Here is a 13,682-nt window from a genome sequence, read left to right as displayed (position 1 = left end):
AGACCTCAGTCTCGCATATGCTCTTGTTCCTAGCAAGAGCCCACTCAACCCTGAGTCCACGTAACGGAGATGGAGAGTGAGGGTGGAGGGATGGCAACTGAGGGAATTTGTGGAGTATCTCAAGTGAACAAATCTTTCCTAGTAGAAGAAACAGAGTGTCCTTTTAATCTCAGCGTAGGCCCTCCATTGGTACTCTTGGTTGATAGTGATGCTAATTGCTGTCTTCTTCCCTTTAGATAGCCTTTTGGCTGGTATTCCTCAGAAGGTCAAGTTCACTGTCACTACTGGTCATTACACAGTAAAAAACGGGGACAGCCTCCAGCTCAGCAACGCGGAAGCCATGTTCATCCTGTGTCACGCAGAGAACAGAGCAATGATCTATTCTAACACGAGAGGTGAGGCGGCAGTCACATAGCAAAGGTGAACTCTTGGCATTGTCATGCACTGTGAGGATGTAAGCAGCCTGTCATCCCTGCCATCCTCAAGTGGTGTCTGAGGACCTCTCCTCCCTTTGGCTTTTGATGGCAATGTCCTGCCTGTAGGTGGACGGTGACCCTGCCCCTCGGCGGGGCATTAGATTTGGCAGGGATAGATTGAGAGCTGTGCACGTGCTCAGTGGCCAGGTGGCGCTGACCTTGCTGAGGACTTGTGAGGCAGCATTATAGCCTGGGTCCATGCTCCACGGTGATGCTCGGCTGGCCTCTACCTCCTTCCACCCTCCCCAACCCTCCTCACGAAAAAGCAAAAGCAAATCAGTCTTTCCAGGTGCTGGTTAGAGTGCTAAGAAAGTCCCATCTCCCCAATCTCTGGCCATGAGGTATCGAGAGGGAAGGAGGCTGTGCCCTGTTTGAGTGGGAGTTGATCTGGTGGTGGGACGGAGTGGGAACACGTTGTGCAGGGACACACACAGTACTGGAGTGGGCCACGTGGGAAGTGTCCCTTTTCTGTCTTTAGACTGAGCACAATGACAGTTGTCTGAGCCACTACCAGCCGACTTTTATGCAGTGTCGCTCTGTCTTAGGGGTTTTGTTCCTGATTTTCCTGCCTCTTCCCTCCCAAGTCAAGCCTTCCTAGACACACCCTTCCACGTGCATAGGAGCGTCAGGAGTTGGGCTGGAACTTCACTGCTGGGCCCATCACCTGCTCGAAGAGAAAGGAACAAGGAAAACAGGGAATGTGTTAGAAGTGACTTTTTCTATTTTTCCTAGAAAAAGCTTCTGATGCATCATTCCGGGTGCAGTCCTCTGACAAGGTCACAAGCATCAGTCTGCCTGCTGCGCCTGCATACCACATGATCGAATTTGAACTGGAAGTTCTCTCTTTACCTTCAGCTCCAGCAAGTGGAGGGGAAAGCAGTGTGCTGGGGGTAACTGAGCCCCATAGGAAGCATAAGGACACGCAGAAAGCTGGCCACTGCATGGCTACCACGGACCACAAAGTAAGGAGGGGCTGGAACTGCTCAGCCTGTGGTGGCAGCCTCTGTCTGTCCTGCATGTTGTGAAAGACAGTACATAAGAGAGAACTTTTGTTGAAGTGGCAGATTTCTAGTTCTTGATATCTCAGGCTCTCGTTGGGTTTGGCACTTGTCTGTGGATCACCGCTTCTTAGATACAGGGTGCATCTTGTAAGGACAAAGGCAAACTTTTCTATTCCAACTCAAGAGGGAAGGACAGTTTATTGTAAAAGATAGAGTGTTTGCTTAGGTGGAGGTGGGTTTGGGTCCGTGGTCCATTCATCCTCGTGCTTGGGCTGCAGGGAGTGCTGTGTCGTGCTGTGCTTCATTTCTGTGCCCTGGAACATCACATCAAACTTAGCAAGCAAGAACTTCTGTCATTTTATGCTTTGGTGCTGATATTTATTGACAGTTATTTGAGAGGTTCATGACTTTGATCCTAGGTCCACAGTCTGTTAGCTCACGGAACATGTTGTTAACGTTGTGCTTATTCCAGGTGTGTCCATGTCTTGTAACACAAATATCTGTTCTGAAGGCTTTTGAACAGCCCATGTGTAGAAGTGTAGGCTTGTGGTCCCATAGGACTGTGTATATTTGTATTCTTTTAAAAGCTGCTACCTGAGGGTCTGGCTTCCAGTCAGCCTGAATCTAGGTGCTGAGATCCTCCCCTCTGGGACACTGACAGACTTGGCACATCCTCAATTACTGGGAGCTACTGAAAATATAATAGGCCGCCTGGACAAGCACAAAGGTTTGGGAGACTACCAAGAGCTAGGAGAGGGTTGAACGCCAAGGTTCATCTCCTACACAAGGCCACTCCTCCAAGATGGGAGAAGTGGTGGTTTTGTTTGCTGAATAGAAACCAACAGAGTCAAGCAAATTGAAGAAACAGAGGAATATATTCCAAGCAGAAGAAAAAGATAAAACTTAAGGGAAACACTGTAATGATACAGAGATAAGTAATTTGCCTGAGAAAGAGTTCAAAGTAATGGTTGTTAGGATTCTCACTGACGTGGGCAATAGAATGGATGAACACAGTCAGAACTTCAACAAAGAGATGGAAAATAATAAGAAAGTGCCAAGTAGAAGTCACAGAGCTGAAGAATATAATAACTAAACTGAAAAATATGCCAGAGGTGTTCAACAGCAGACCAGGTGAAGCAGAAGAAAGGATTAGTCAACTCAAATACAAGGCAGTAGAACTCACCCAATCAGAGGCAGCAAGAAGAGAAAAGAATGAAAAACAGTGAAGATAGGGACTTGTGGGAAAGCATCAAACCAGAGTAACATTTGCATTATAATAGGGCTCCTAGCAGGAGAAGAGAGAGAAAAAGGGGTAGAAATTTCATTGGAAGAAATAATGGTTGAAAACTTCCCTAACTTGGGGAAGGAAACAGACGTCCAGATCCAGGAAGCCCAGAGAGTTCCAAACAAGATGAACCCAAAGAGATCCACACCAAGACACATTATAGTTAAAAATGTCAAAAGCTAAATACAAGGAGAGAATCTTAAAAGCAGCAAGAGAAAAGCAGCTTATTACAAACAAGGGTACCCCTATAAGACTATTAGCGGATTTCCCAGCAGAAACTTTGCAGGCCAGAAGGGAGTGGCATGATATATTCAAAGTGCTGAAAGAAAAAGCTTCCCACCAAGAATGCTCTACTCAGCAAGGTTATCACTCAGAATTGAAGGAGAGAGGAAGAGTTTTCTAGACAAGCAGAAGCTAAAGGAGTTCATCACTACTCAATCAGCCTTGCAGAAATGTTAAAGGGATGTCTTTAAGACGAAAAGAAAAGGTGCTAATTAGTAACAAGAACACATGGAAAAATAAATCTCACTGGAAAGGTAAACATATAGTAAAGATAGTGGATTAATCACTCATAGAGCTAGTATGAAGGCTAAAATACAAAAATAGTAAAAATAACTGATTATAGTAGTTAAGGGATACGCAAGATAAAAAGATGTAAAATGTGATATCAGAAACATAAAACTTGGGGGAGGGAATGTAGAGCTTTAGAATGCAATCAAACTTAAGTTGTTACCAACTAAAAATAGACTGTTATACATATGTTGTTATACGTAAGCCTTATGGTAACCATAAAGCAAAAACCTATAGTAAATGCACAAAAGATAAATAGGAATAAGAATACCACTAAAGAAAGTCATCAAACCGCAAAGGAAGAGAGCAAGAGCAAAAGAAAGGAACAGAGAGGAACTACAAAAATGGCCATAAAACAGTCAACAAAATTAAAAAAATAAGCACATACATATCAATTATTACTTTAAATGTAAATGGGCTAAATTCTCTAATCTAAAGACATAGAGTGGCTGAATGGATAAAAAAACAAGACCCATCTCTACGCTGCCTACAAGAGACTCACTGTAGACGTAAAGACAGACTGAAAGGGAAGGGATGGAAAAAGATATTCCATGCAAATGGAAAACAAAAGAGAGCTGGAGTAGCTATACTTAGATCAAACAAAATAGACTTTAAAACAAACACTGTAATAACAGACGAAGAAGGGTGTTACATAATGATAGGTCAGTCTAACGAGAGGAAAACATTTGTAATTATCTATACATCCAACATAGGAACACCTAAATATATAAAGCAAAGACTAGCAAACCTAAAGGGAGAAACAGACAGCAATACAGTGATAACGAGGGACTTTAATACCTCGCTTTCATCCAGACAGCAAATCAGTAAGGAAACATTTGCCTTAAACACGTTAGACCAGATGGACTTAACAGACATTTACAGAACACTCCATCCCAAAGCAACAGAATACAGATTCTTCTCAAGTGCACATGGAACATTTTCCAAGATAGATCATATATTAGGCCACAGAATAAGTCTTAATAAATTTAAGAGGATTGAAACCATATCAAACATCTTTTACAACCATAGTGGTATGAAGCTAGAAATAAATTACATGAAGAAAACTGAAAAATTCACAAATATGTGGAGATTAAACAGCATACTGCTGAACAACCAATGGGTCAAAGGAGAAATCAAGAAATATCTTGAAACAAAAGAAAATGGAAATGTAACATACTACAATTTATGAGATGCAGTGAAAGCAGTAGTAAGAGGGAAGTTCACAGGGATAAATGCCTACCTCAATAAACAAGAAAAGTCTCAAACCACCTAGTATTCCACCTCAAGGAACTAGAAAAAGAAGAACAAACGAAGCCCAAACTTAGTAGAAGGGAGGAAATAACAAAGATTAGAGCAGAAATAAATGAAATAGAGACTAAAAAGACAATAGAAAAGATCAGTGAAGCTAAGAGCTGGTTCTTTGAGAAGATAAAATTGACAAATCTTTAGCAAGACTCACCAAGAAAAAAGAGAGAGGACTCAAATGGAATCAGAAACGAAAGAGGAACTGTTAGAACTGGTAACCACAGAAATATAAGGGATCATAAGAGACTACTATGAACAATTATATGCCAACATATTGGGCAACTTAGAAGAAATGGATAAACTCCTAGAAACATATAACCTACCAAGACGGAATCATGATGAAATAGAAAAGGCTGAATTGACTGATTACTAGTAAGGAGATTGAATCAGTAATCAGAAACCTCCCAACAAACGAAAGTCCAAGACCAGACAGCTTCCCTGGTGAATTCTACTAAACATTCAAAGAAGAATTAATACCGGTCCTTCTCAGACTTCCAAAAAAGAGAAGAGGAAAGAACTCTTCCAAACTCATTTTATGAGGCCAGGATTACCTTGATACCAAAACCAGACCAGGATGCTACAAGAAAAGAAAACTACAGGCCAATATCCCTGATGAACATAGGTGCAAAAATTCTCAAAAAATTTTGGCAAACTGAATTCAACAATACATTAAAAGGATCATACACCATGGTCAAGTGGGATTTGATCAAGGGATGCAAGGATGGTTCAGTGTCTGTAAATCAGTCAGTGTGATACGCCACATTAACAAAATGAAGGATGAAAATTATATGATCATTTCAGTACATGCAGAAAAAGCATTTGACAAAATTCAACATCCATTTATGATAAAAACTCTCAGCGAAGTGGGTTTAGAGAGAATGTATGTGAACATAATAAAGGCTATATATGACAAGTTCACAGCTAATAATCATACTCAATGGTCAAAAGCTGAAACCTTTTCCTCTAAGGTCAGGAACAAGACAAGGATATCCACTCTTGCCACTTTTATTCAAAATAGTATTGAAGTCCTAGCCAGAGCAATTAGGCAAGAAAAAGAAATAAAAGGCATCCAAATTGGAAAGGAGGAAGTTAAATTGTCACTATTTGCAGATGCCATGATATATATAGAAAACCCTAACGTGTCCATCAAAAAACTGTTAGAACTAGTAAACAAATTCAGTAAAGTTGTAGGATACAGAATCAATATACAAAAGTCTGTTGCATTTCTTTACACTAATAATGAACTATCAGAAAGAGAAATTAGGAGAATCCCTTTTACAGTTACATCAAAAATAATAAAATATCTAGGAATAAATTTAACCAACAAGATGAAAGACTTGTATATTGAAAACTACAGTGGCTGGCCCGGTGGCGCAGTGGTTAAGTTCTCACGTTCTGCTTTGGCGGCCTGGGGCTCACCAGTTCAGATCCCGGGTGTGGACATGGCACCGTTTGTCAGGCCATGCTGTGATAGGCGTCCCACATACAAAGTAGAGAAAGATGGGCATGGATGTTAGCTCAGGGCCAGTCTTCCTCAGAATAAAAAAAAGAAAATTACAATGAATGAAATTGAAGAAGACACAAATAAATGGGAAGATACTCTGCTTGTGGATTAGAAGAATTGATATTATTAAAATGTCCATATCACCCAATATAATATATGGATTCAACACAATCCCTATCAAAATTCCAGTGGCATTTTTCACAAAAATAGAACAAACAATCCTAAAATTTATATGGAACTACAGAAGCCCTTGAATAGCCAAAGCAATCTTGAGAAAGAAGAATGAAGCTGGAGGCATCATGCTCCCTGATTTCAAACTCAGCCATGTGCTGCATAACGGTGTTTTGATCAATGACAGACTGCATATGCGACACGACGGTGGTCCCATAAGATTAGTACCATATAGCCTAAATGTGTAATAGGCTATGCCATCTAGGTTTGTGCAAGTGCACTCTATGATTTTGGCAAACCACAAAATCACCTAAGGAGGCATTTCTCAGAATGCAGCCCTGTTAAGTGACGCATGACTGTATATTACAAAGCTATAGTAATTAAAACGGTATGGTATTGGCATAAAAACCAGACACACAGATCAATGGAACAGAATAGAGAGCCCAGAAATAAACCTGCACATACTTGGTCAATTAATTTACAACAAAGGAGCCGCGAATATATAATAGAGAAAGAACAGTCTCTTCAATAAATGATGTTGGGAAAACTGGACAGCCACATACAAAGGAGTAAAACCGGACTACCATCTTACACCATATACAAAAGTTAACTCCAAATGGATTAAAGACTTGAACTTAAGACCTGGAACCATGAAGCTCCTAGAAGGAAACATAGGTGGTGAGCTCTTTGACGTGGGCTTTAGCGATGACTGTTTAAATCTGGCTCCAAAAGCAAAAGCAACCAAAGCAAAAACAAACAAGTGGGATAAAGAATTTCTACACAGCAAAGGAAACCATCCACGAAATGAAAAGGCAACCTACCGAATGGGAGAAAATATTTACAAATCATAAATCTGATAAGGAACTAATACCCAAAATATATAAAGAACGCATAGAACTCAATAGCAAAATAAAAACCTGATTAACAAATGGGCAGAAGATCTGAATAGACATTTTTCCATACAGATGGCCAACAGGTACATGAAAAGGTGCTCAACATTATTAATTATTAGAGAAATGCAAATCAAAAGCACACTGAGATAGCGCCTCACACCTGTTAGAATGCCTATTACAAAAAAGACAAGAAATAGCAAGTGTTGGCAAGGATGTGAAAGAAAGAGAGCCCTTGTGTACTGTTGGTGGGAGCACAAATTGGTGCAGCCACTATGGAAAGTAGTGTGGAGGGGCCTGAAAAAATTAAAAATAGAACTACCATATGATCCAACAATTCCACTTCTGGGTATTTATCTGAAGGAAAAAACCCGCTAACTTGAAAAGATACATGCATCCCCATGTTCATTGCAGCATTATTCACGATAGCACGGTATGGAAACAACCGAAGTGTCCATTGATGGATGAATGGATAAAGAAATTGTGGTGTATATACAATGGAATATTATTCGGCTGTAGAAAAGAGGGAAATCGTGCTGTGTGTTACAACGTGCATGGACTTCAAGGGCATATGCTAAGTGAAATAAGACAGAGAGAAAGACAAACACTGTGCGATCTCATTTATATGCGGAATCTAAAATAAAACAAGCTCATAGATACAGAGAATAGATTGCTGGTTGCCAGGGGTGGAAGGTGGCTGTGTTTCTTAGCCTTTTATCCTACTACTTTTCTTCATACTCTTTTTTTTTTTTTTCAATTATTCATTTTATTTAAACTAAAAAAAAAAAAAATAGTTCACCCATTTTTCCTACTCAGGGGAGTGGTCTGCATGTGCATCCCTGTTTCTCCTCAGGTGTCCATCGATTGCCCATGGTCCATCTACTCCACCGTCATCGCACTGACCTTCAGCGTACCCTTCAGGACCAGACACTCTTTGCTGTCAGCCGGAACACGGTAAAAGAGGCATGCACTCCAGGCCCTGGTCCTGTCCCAGGCTCTCCTATGCGGAGACCCTTGCTGTTCATAGCCTGGCCGTGGTGACATTGAGCCCGTTTTCTTACATAACCATGATGCCATCTTCCACATGTTAAAATTCCGAGTAACTCCCTGGTGTCCTACAACACCCAGTCGATATTCGGATTTCCCCAGCTGTCTCAAAAATGATGTTGCGCCGCAGTTGGTTTGTGGGATGTGGGATCCAAACAAAGTCACCATTTGATTACGAGACCCCTTTTTATCTCTCCTTCCCTTTTTTCAAGCCATTGGCTCATTGACAAACTTGGGTCAGTTGTCCTCTAGAAAGTTCACCATTCTAGATTAGACTGGTCACATCCTCTTGGATTTGTTTAACTAGTTACCCTGTCAATTGGTAGTCACCTCTAGAACAGCGTTTTTCAACCTTGGCCCTGCTGATGCTTTGGGTCAGATAACCCTTTGTTGTGGGGGCTGGGGGCCGTGGGGGCTGTCCTGCACACTGTAGCATGTTTAGCAGCACCCTGGCTCTCCTCCTTTATGCCAGTGACACTCCCCATCCTCCCCACCCCCAATGTGACAACAACAAATGTCTCCAGACATTGCCCAGTGTCCCCTGGGGGGCCTAAATTGCCCCCACTTGAGAACCACTGCTCTAGAGGCTTGCTGAGATCCAGAATCAGCCTTTGGACAAGAATGTTTGGAGGTGGTGTCCTGTGCTTCGTGTGTCACACATCAGGGGACACACAGTGTCTGGCGTCCCACTGGAAGTGATGATGCTCACATTGATCACTAGGCTCAGGGAGAGTCTGGCCTCTCATTGTAACATTCCCCTTTTGCTTTCATCCGTTGATGATGTTCAGGTAATTTGGAAACAAAAATGTCAGGACCATTTTTATTTTTATTTTTTTTAAGATTGGCACCTGAGCTAACAACTGTTGTCAGTCTTCTCCTCCCCCTGCCCCAATCCCCCTGGTACATAGTTCTGTATTTTAGTTGTGAGTCCTTCTGGTTGTGGCACGTGGGACGCCGCCTCAGCATGGCCTGACAAGCATTGCCATGTCCACGCCCAGGATCCAAACTGGCGAAACCCTAGGCCACAGAAACAGAGCTTGCAAACTTAACCACTCAGCCACGGGGCGGCCCCAGGACCATTTTTAGAGTGGAACATTATGGTAGCAGGGTTTTTTCCTTCAGATCACTGTGAGGGAACTACAGACATTAATGGTTAAACACATCAGCAGTTCTCACTAGAACCTGAGTTGCTTTATTTAAGACTGGCTTTTCAAAACTCCTCTTTACCTGTAGCAGAAATTAAAGTGAACCCTGTACTGAGTTTCTCAGTGTGTGCCCATTGCCTCTGATGATGAAGAGTAGCGTTGCCCTTTCCTACACAGTTCACTGCAATCTACTACATGTTTAGGAAAATCAGTTGTAATCATTTAATGATACTGTATCAGAAACAATATTCTTTGATCCATTTTTTATCAGAAATTGCTTAGATTTTTTTATCTGACACTTTTTTCTTTTTGCTGAGGAAGATTAGCCCTGAGGTAACATCTGTGCCAGTCTTCCTCTATTTTATGTGTGGGTTGTTGCCATAGCATGACTGACAAGTGGTGTAGGTCTGCACCTGGGATCCGAACCTGTGAATCCAGGCTGCTGAAGCAGAGCATGCCGAACTTAACCACTGCGTCACAGGGCTGGCCCTTTTCTAATACTTTTACATGTGAAATCGAAAATAGGAATATATGTAACAACTGGTTCTTATTTTGCTATGTCACTCTTTCAATTCCCCAGAAAGCCAAATATATTCACAAAGCCAAAATATATTTAATAAAGTTCTTAAATGCCAAAATCTGTTTTCTTTTTCTACTTTAGGAAGTATGTTCAAGTTTGTGTCCAGAATTTGTCAGAACTTGACTTTCAGCTGTCAGATAGTAAACTTGTAGATACCGGTGATGGTACCGACCTGCAACTAATTCCGCTAAACACGAAATCCCAGCAGGTAACTCTTTTCTAGAATTGAGCATAAACTTCTTAACAGAAGACAGCGTGAGAAGAAGAGTGTAAGATGGAGCATTCATCGTGTTTTGATGAGAGGGACGTGTGCTTTCAGACTGAGAGTGGTCTTACTGGGGATTAGTCAAAAGCGCTTGCACATTTAAGGCTGCTCTGAAACGACAGCTTTGTTGCCACGATGTGCATGTTCGCATTTCACTTTGTGGACTGAGTGGCACAATGGATGGGTTAGGAAACAGACAGATATTTGTATTTTCAGAAGGGTTAAGTCTTAGACTTGTCCTGCTCTATGCACAGATTCATGTAACTACAGGCTTATTTGTAGTCCCAAGTTGACTGCATGGACACCATCATCCATGGGAAGTGGTGGCTGTCCCCTTCTGCCTGTAGTGCAGCACCTACCTGTGCCCAAGGAAGCGATCTTCAGTGTTGGTGTAACTTTGGAAAGGAGTCATATTCATGTGCACGCTGCCTGGCTGAGTCCTGACCTTGCTTTTTCTGTTCATTTGTCACATGTTTTCATTTATTTATTTATTTTGTTTTTAATTTTTTACTCTTTTTTGAGGAAGATTAGCCCTGAGCTAATATCTGCCACCAATCCTCCTCCTTTTTAGCTGAGGAAGATTGGCCCTGAACTAACATCCATGCCCATCTTCCTCTACTTTATATGTGGGGTGCCTGCCAAAGCATGGCTCAGTAAGTGGTGCATAAGTCTGCACCCAGGATCTGAACTGGTGAACCCTGGGCCACCGAAGAGGAGCATGCGAACTTAACTGCTGCTTCTCTGGGCCGGCCCCGTCACATGTTTTTAGATAATAAATGCTGAGTGTTTAGAACAAAGCTTTTCGTAATGGATGTCTGATCTTTAGCATTTTCAAAAGATTCTTCCCAACTAACCTTTGACCTGTTTCAAATGCTACCCAAGTCTGTTACCATGCTTGTAGCTGTGGACTTCATGCATGAATTGGGAGCGGTGTTAGTTCCTCATTTAACTTAATGTTAAATGCAAAGTAATTGGCGTGGATGTAAAGACGTCCTTTTAAATTGGTTGACAGCATTTCCCCTTTTGGAAATGTATGGGATACTGTTAACCAATAAACATTCTTTATGCTTTTTTTGTAATGCCCTATGCTCTGAAGCTTATGGAATCATAGGGAATTAAAACCTTCTTACCAACTTTGTGCAGTCTTTGTTGGGGGCGAGGTCAGGTTGGAGGAGCGGAGGGCGGTGGTGGGGACGCCGGACCGCAGGCAGCTCATGCGCAGTGTGGGGCAGCAGGGCTCTGTGGGCGGCCTCTCCTCGCCGCACACATGCCGGGGCAGGCAGCGGCTTTGCACTGGGATGCCTGTTTCGCCCTGATGTACCGTGACGGCCGACTCGTTTTGCAGCGCATCTCCAGCAAGCAGTCGGTGTTCTTTGTCTGGGAGTTGCAGTGGACCCAGGAGCCTCCCCCGTCTCTGCATTGCCGCTTCTCCGTGGGATTCTCCCCGGCTGCTGAGGAACGCCTGTCTATCTCCTTAAAGCCGTATACTTACGAATTTCAAGTCGAAAATTTTTTTGTATGTATTGTATTGTTTTTTTGGTGGGGGTGTGGGTTGGGAAAATGAAAGGTGGCACGTGTCCTTTATAATCCCCCAAAAACCGGATAGACAGAGTCTTTCAATATAGTGAAACAACAGATCAAGGAGAATAGTTAAGTCCTTGACTGGCTGGATTTTAGAACCCCAGGTCCTTTTCAAGTGACTGTCTGATACACTCTTGGTGGCGGTTCTAAGATATTTCTTTATTTGTTTATTTTTATTACTTTATTTTTTTTATTAAAAATTGGCACCCGAGCTAACATCCATTGCCAATCTTCTTTTTTTCTTCTCCCCAGAGCCCCCAGTACATAGTTGTGTATTCTAGCTGTAGGTCCTTCTAGTTGTGCTACGTGGACGGCACCTCAGCATGGCCTGATGAGCACTGCTAGGTCCACACCCAGGGTCCAAACCGGCCAAACCCTGGGCCGCCAAAGTGGAGGCCACGAACTGGAACGTAACCACTCCACCACAGGCCGGCCCCTGTAAAACGTTTATAATCTATAAAGACCAAAGACTGCTGATCTCTTGTCCCATTTCTCTTCCTCACGTTGACTTAGTAATGTCCTGGAAGTGTTTCTCAGAGTCTTTTCATCTTGATCATAAGCTACTCCTCAGTGGGGTTGCTTTATGAAGGCATGTCTCTAGTTTTTTAAAAGAAAAACTGAAAGTATTACAGAAGTTTTCTTTTTTATTTACTTTTTTTATTTTTTTTTTACTTTTAAAATTTTTTTGAGGAAGATTAGGCCTGAGCTAACATCTGCTGCCAATCCCCCCCTTTTTGCTGAGGAAGACTGGCCCTGAGGTAACATCCATGCCCATCTTCCTCTATTTTATATGTGGGACGCCTACCACAGTATGGCTTGGCCAAGTGGTGCCATGTCCGCACCCAGGATCCGAACTGGCAAACCCCGGGCTACCGAAGTGGAATGTGCACATTTAACCACTGCACCACCGGGCCAGCTCCTACAGAAATTTTCTTAACCAGTGTTGTGAAGATTATCTCATAACCTGCGCATTAAGTATGAAGCTAAAAGTAGCCTTGAGCTAGGTGAATAGAATTGTGTCTTTTGATTCTTTAGTGGGGTTATTGGACTTTGTTACGTAAACCAAATTGTAAATAGACAGTTTTGTGGTTTTCCTTTTCTTCTCTGTACTACTGAAATTGTCCCACTGAAATTTGACTCTCCTGTTTTATTTAACGCTGCTCTTAGCTAAATTAGAGTTAACATAATCACTAGCATAATTTGTCTTCTTGTCATACAAGCAGATACCTTTTGATGTGTTAACAGCAGCTGAACATGCAGATCACTCCCACAGTCAGGAGTCTGCATACGTCCATCTGGTTTGCTTGCCGCAGAAGTCGGCTCACTGCTTCGCAGTTCTCACTGTTACTTTCCTGTCTGATTTGCTTCCTCTTCAAGTTAAGAGTATGGAAAAACTTCTCCTTTAGAACTGTACAAGCTGAGTAAAAGGCCAGAGAGGAATATCTGGTGGCTTGCTCTTTTCACAACTGGTATTCTGGGGACCAGAAATAGAGATAGCACTTTTTTAAAAAAGCATTATTGAGCCATAACTTATATACCGTAGAGTTCACCCATTTGAAGTGTACAATTCAATGAATTTAGTGTATTGACAGAGTTGTGCAACCATTACCGTAATTTTAATTGAGAACAATTTCATCATTTCAGAGAGAAACCTTGTGCCCCATTAACAGTCACTCCTGTTCCTTCTTCTCAATCCTGGGCAACCACCACTCCACAGGCCCAGCTGTCCGTGGGTTTGCCTGTTCCGCGCATTTCACATACACGAGATCGATCATATGACGTGTGGCCTTTTGGTGACTGGCTTTTCACTTGGCAGTGTTTCCTAGGTGCATTCATTTTGTAGCATATATCAAGTCTTTGTT

At 42.1% G+C, this 13,682-nt stretch overlaps 1 protein-coding gene across 2 annotated transcripts in view; it reads left to right on the top strand.

Moving 5' to 3' along the window:
• LOC124234250 (trafficking protein particle complex subunit 10) overlaps positions 1–13,682 on the top strand; it is a 102,237-nt gene that overhangs the window by 71,426 nt on the left and 17,129 nt on the right. For both annotated transcript variants that reach the window (XM_046651499.1, XM_046651500.1), the window contains 5 exons: positions 237–395; positions 1,209–1,438; positions 8,056–8,156; positions 10,056–10,182; positions 11,585–11,755. In XM_046651499.1, the coding sequence (XP_046507455.1) occupies positions 237–395; positions 1,209–1,438; positions 8,056–8,156; positions 10,056–10,182; positions 11,585–11,755 (788 nt within the window). The remainder of the gene's footprint in view (positions 1–236; positions 396–1,208; positions 1,439–8,055; positions 8,157–10,055; positions 10,183–11,584; positions 11,756–13,682) is intronic.

The sequence above is a fragment of the Equus quagga genome, unplaced genomic scaffold (genome assembly GCF_021613505.1).
Source record: "Equus quagga isolate Etosha38 unplaced genomic scaffold, UCLA_HA_Equagga_1.0 73442_RagTag, whole genome shotgun sequence".
Classification (NCBI taxonomy): Eukaryota; Metazoa; Chordata; class Mammalia; order Perissodactyla; family Equidae; genus Equus; species Equus quagga.
The sequence above is the reverse complement of the archived record's forward strand: the minus strand, read 5'-3'. Positions and strand labels throughout refer to the sequence as shown.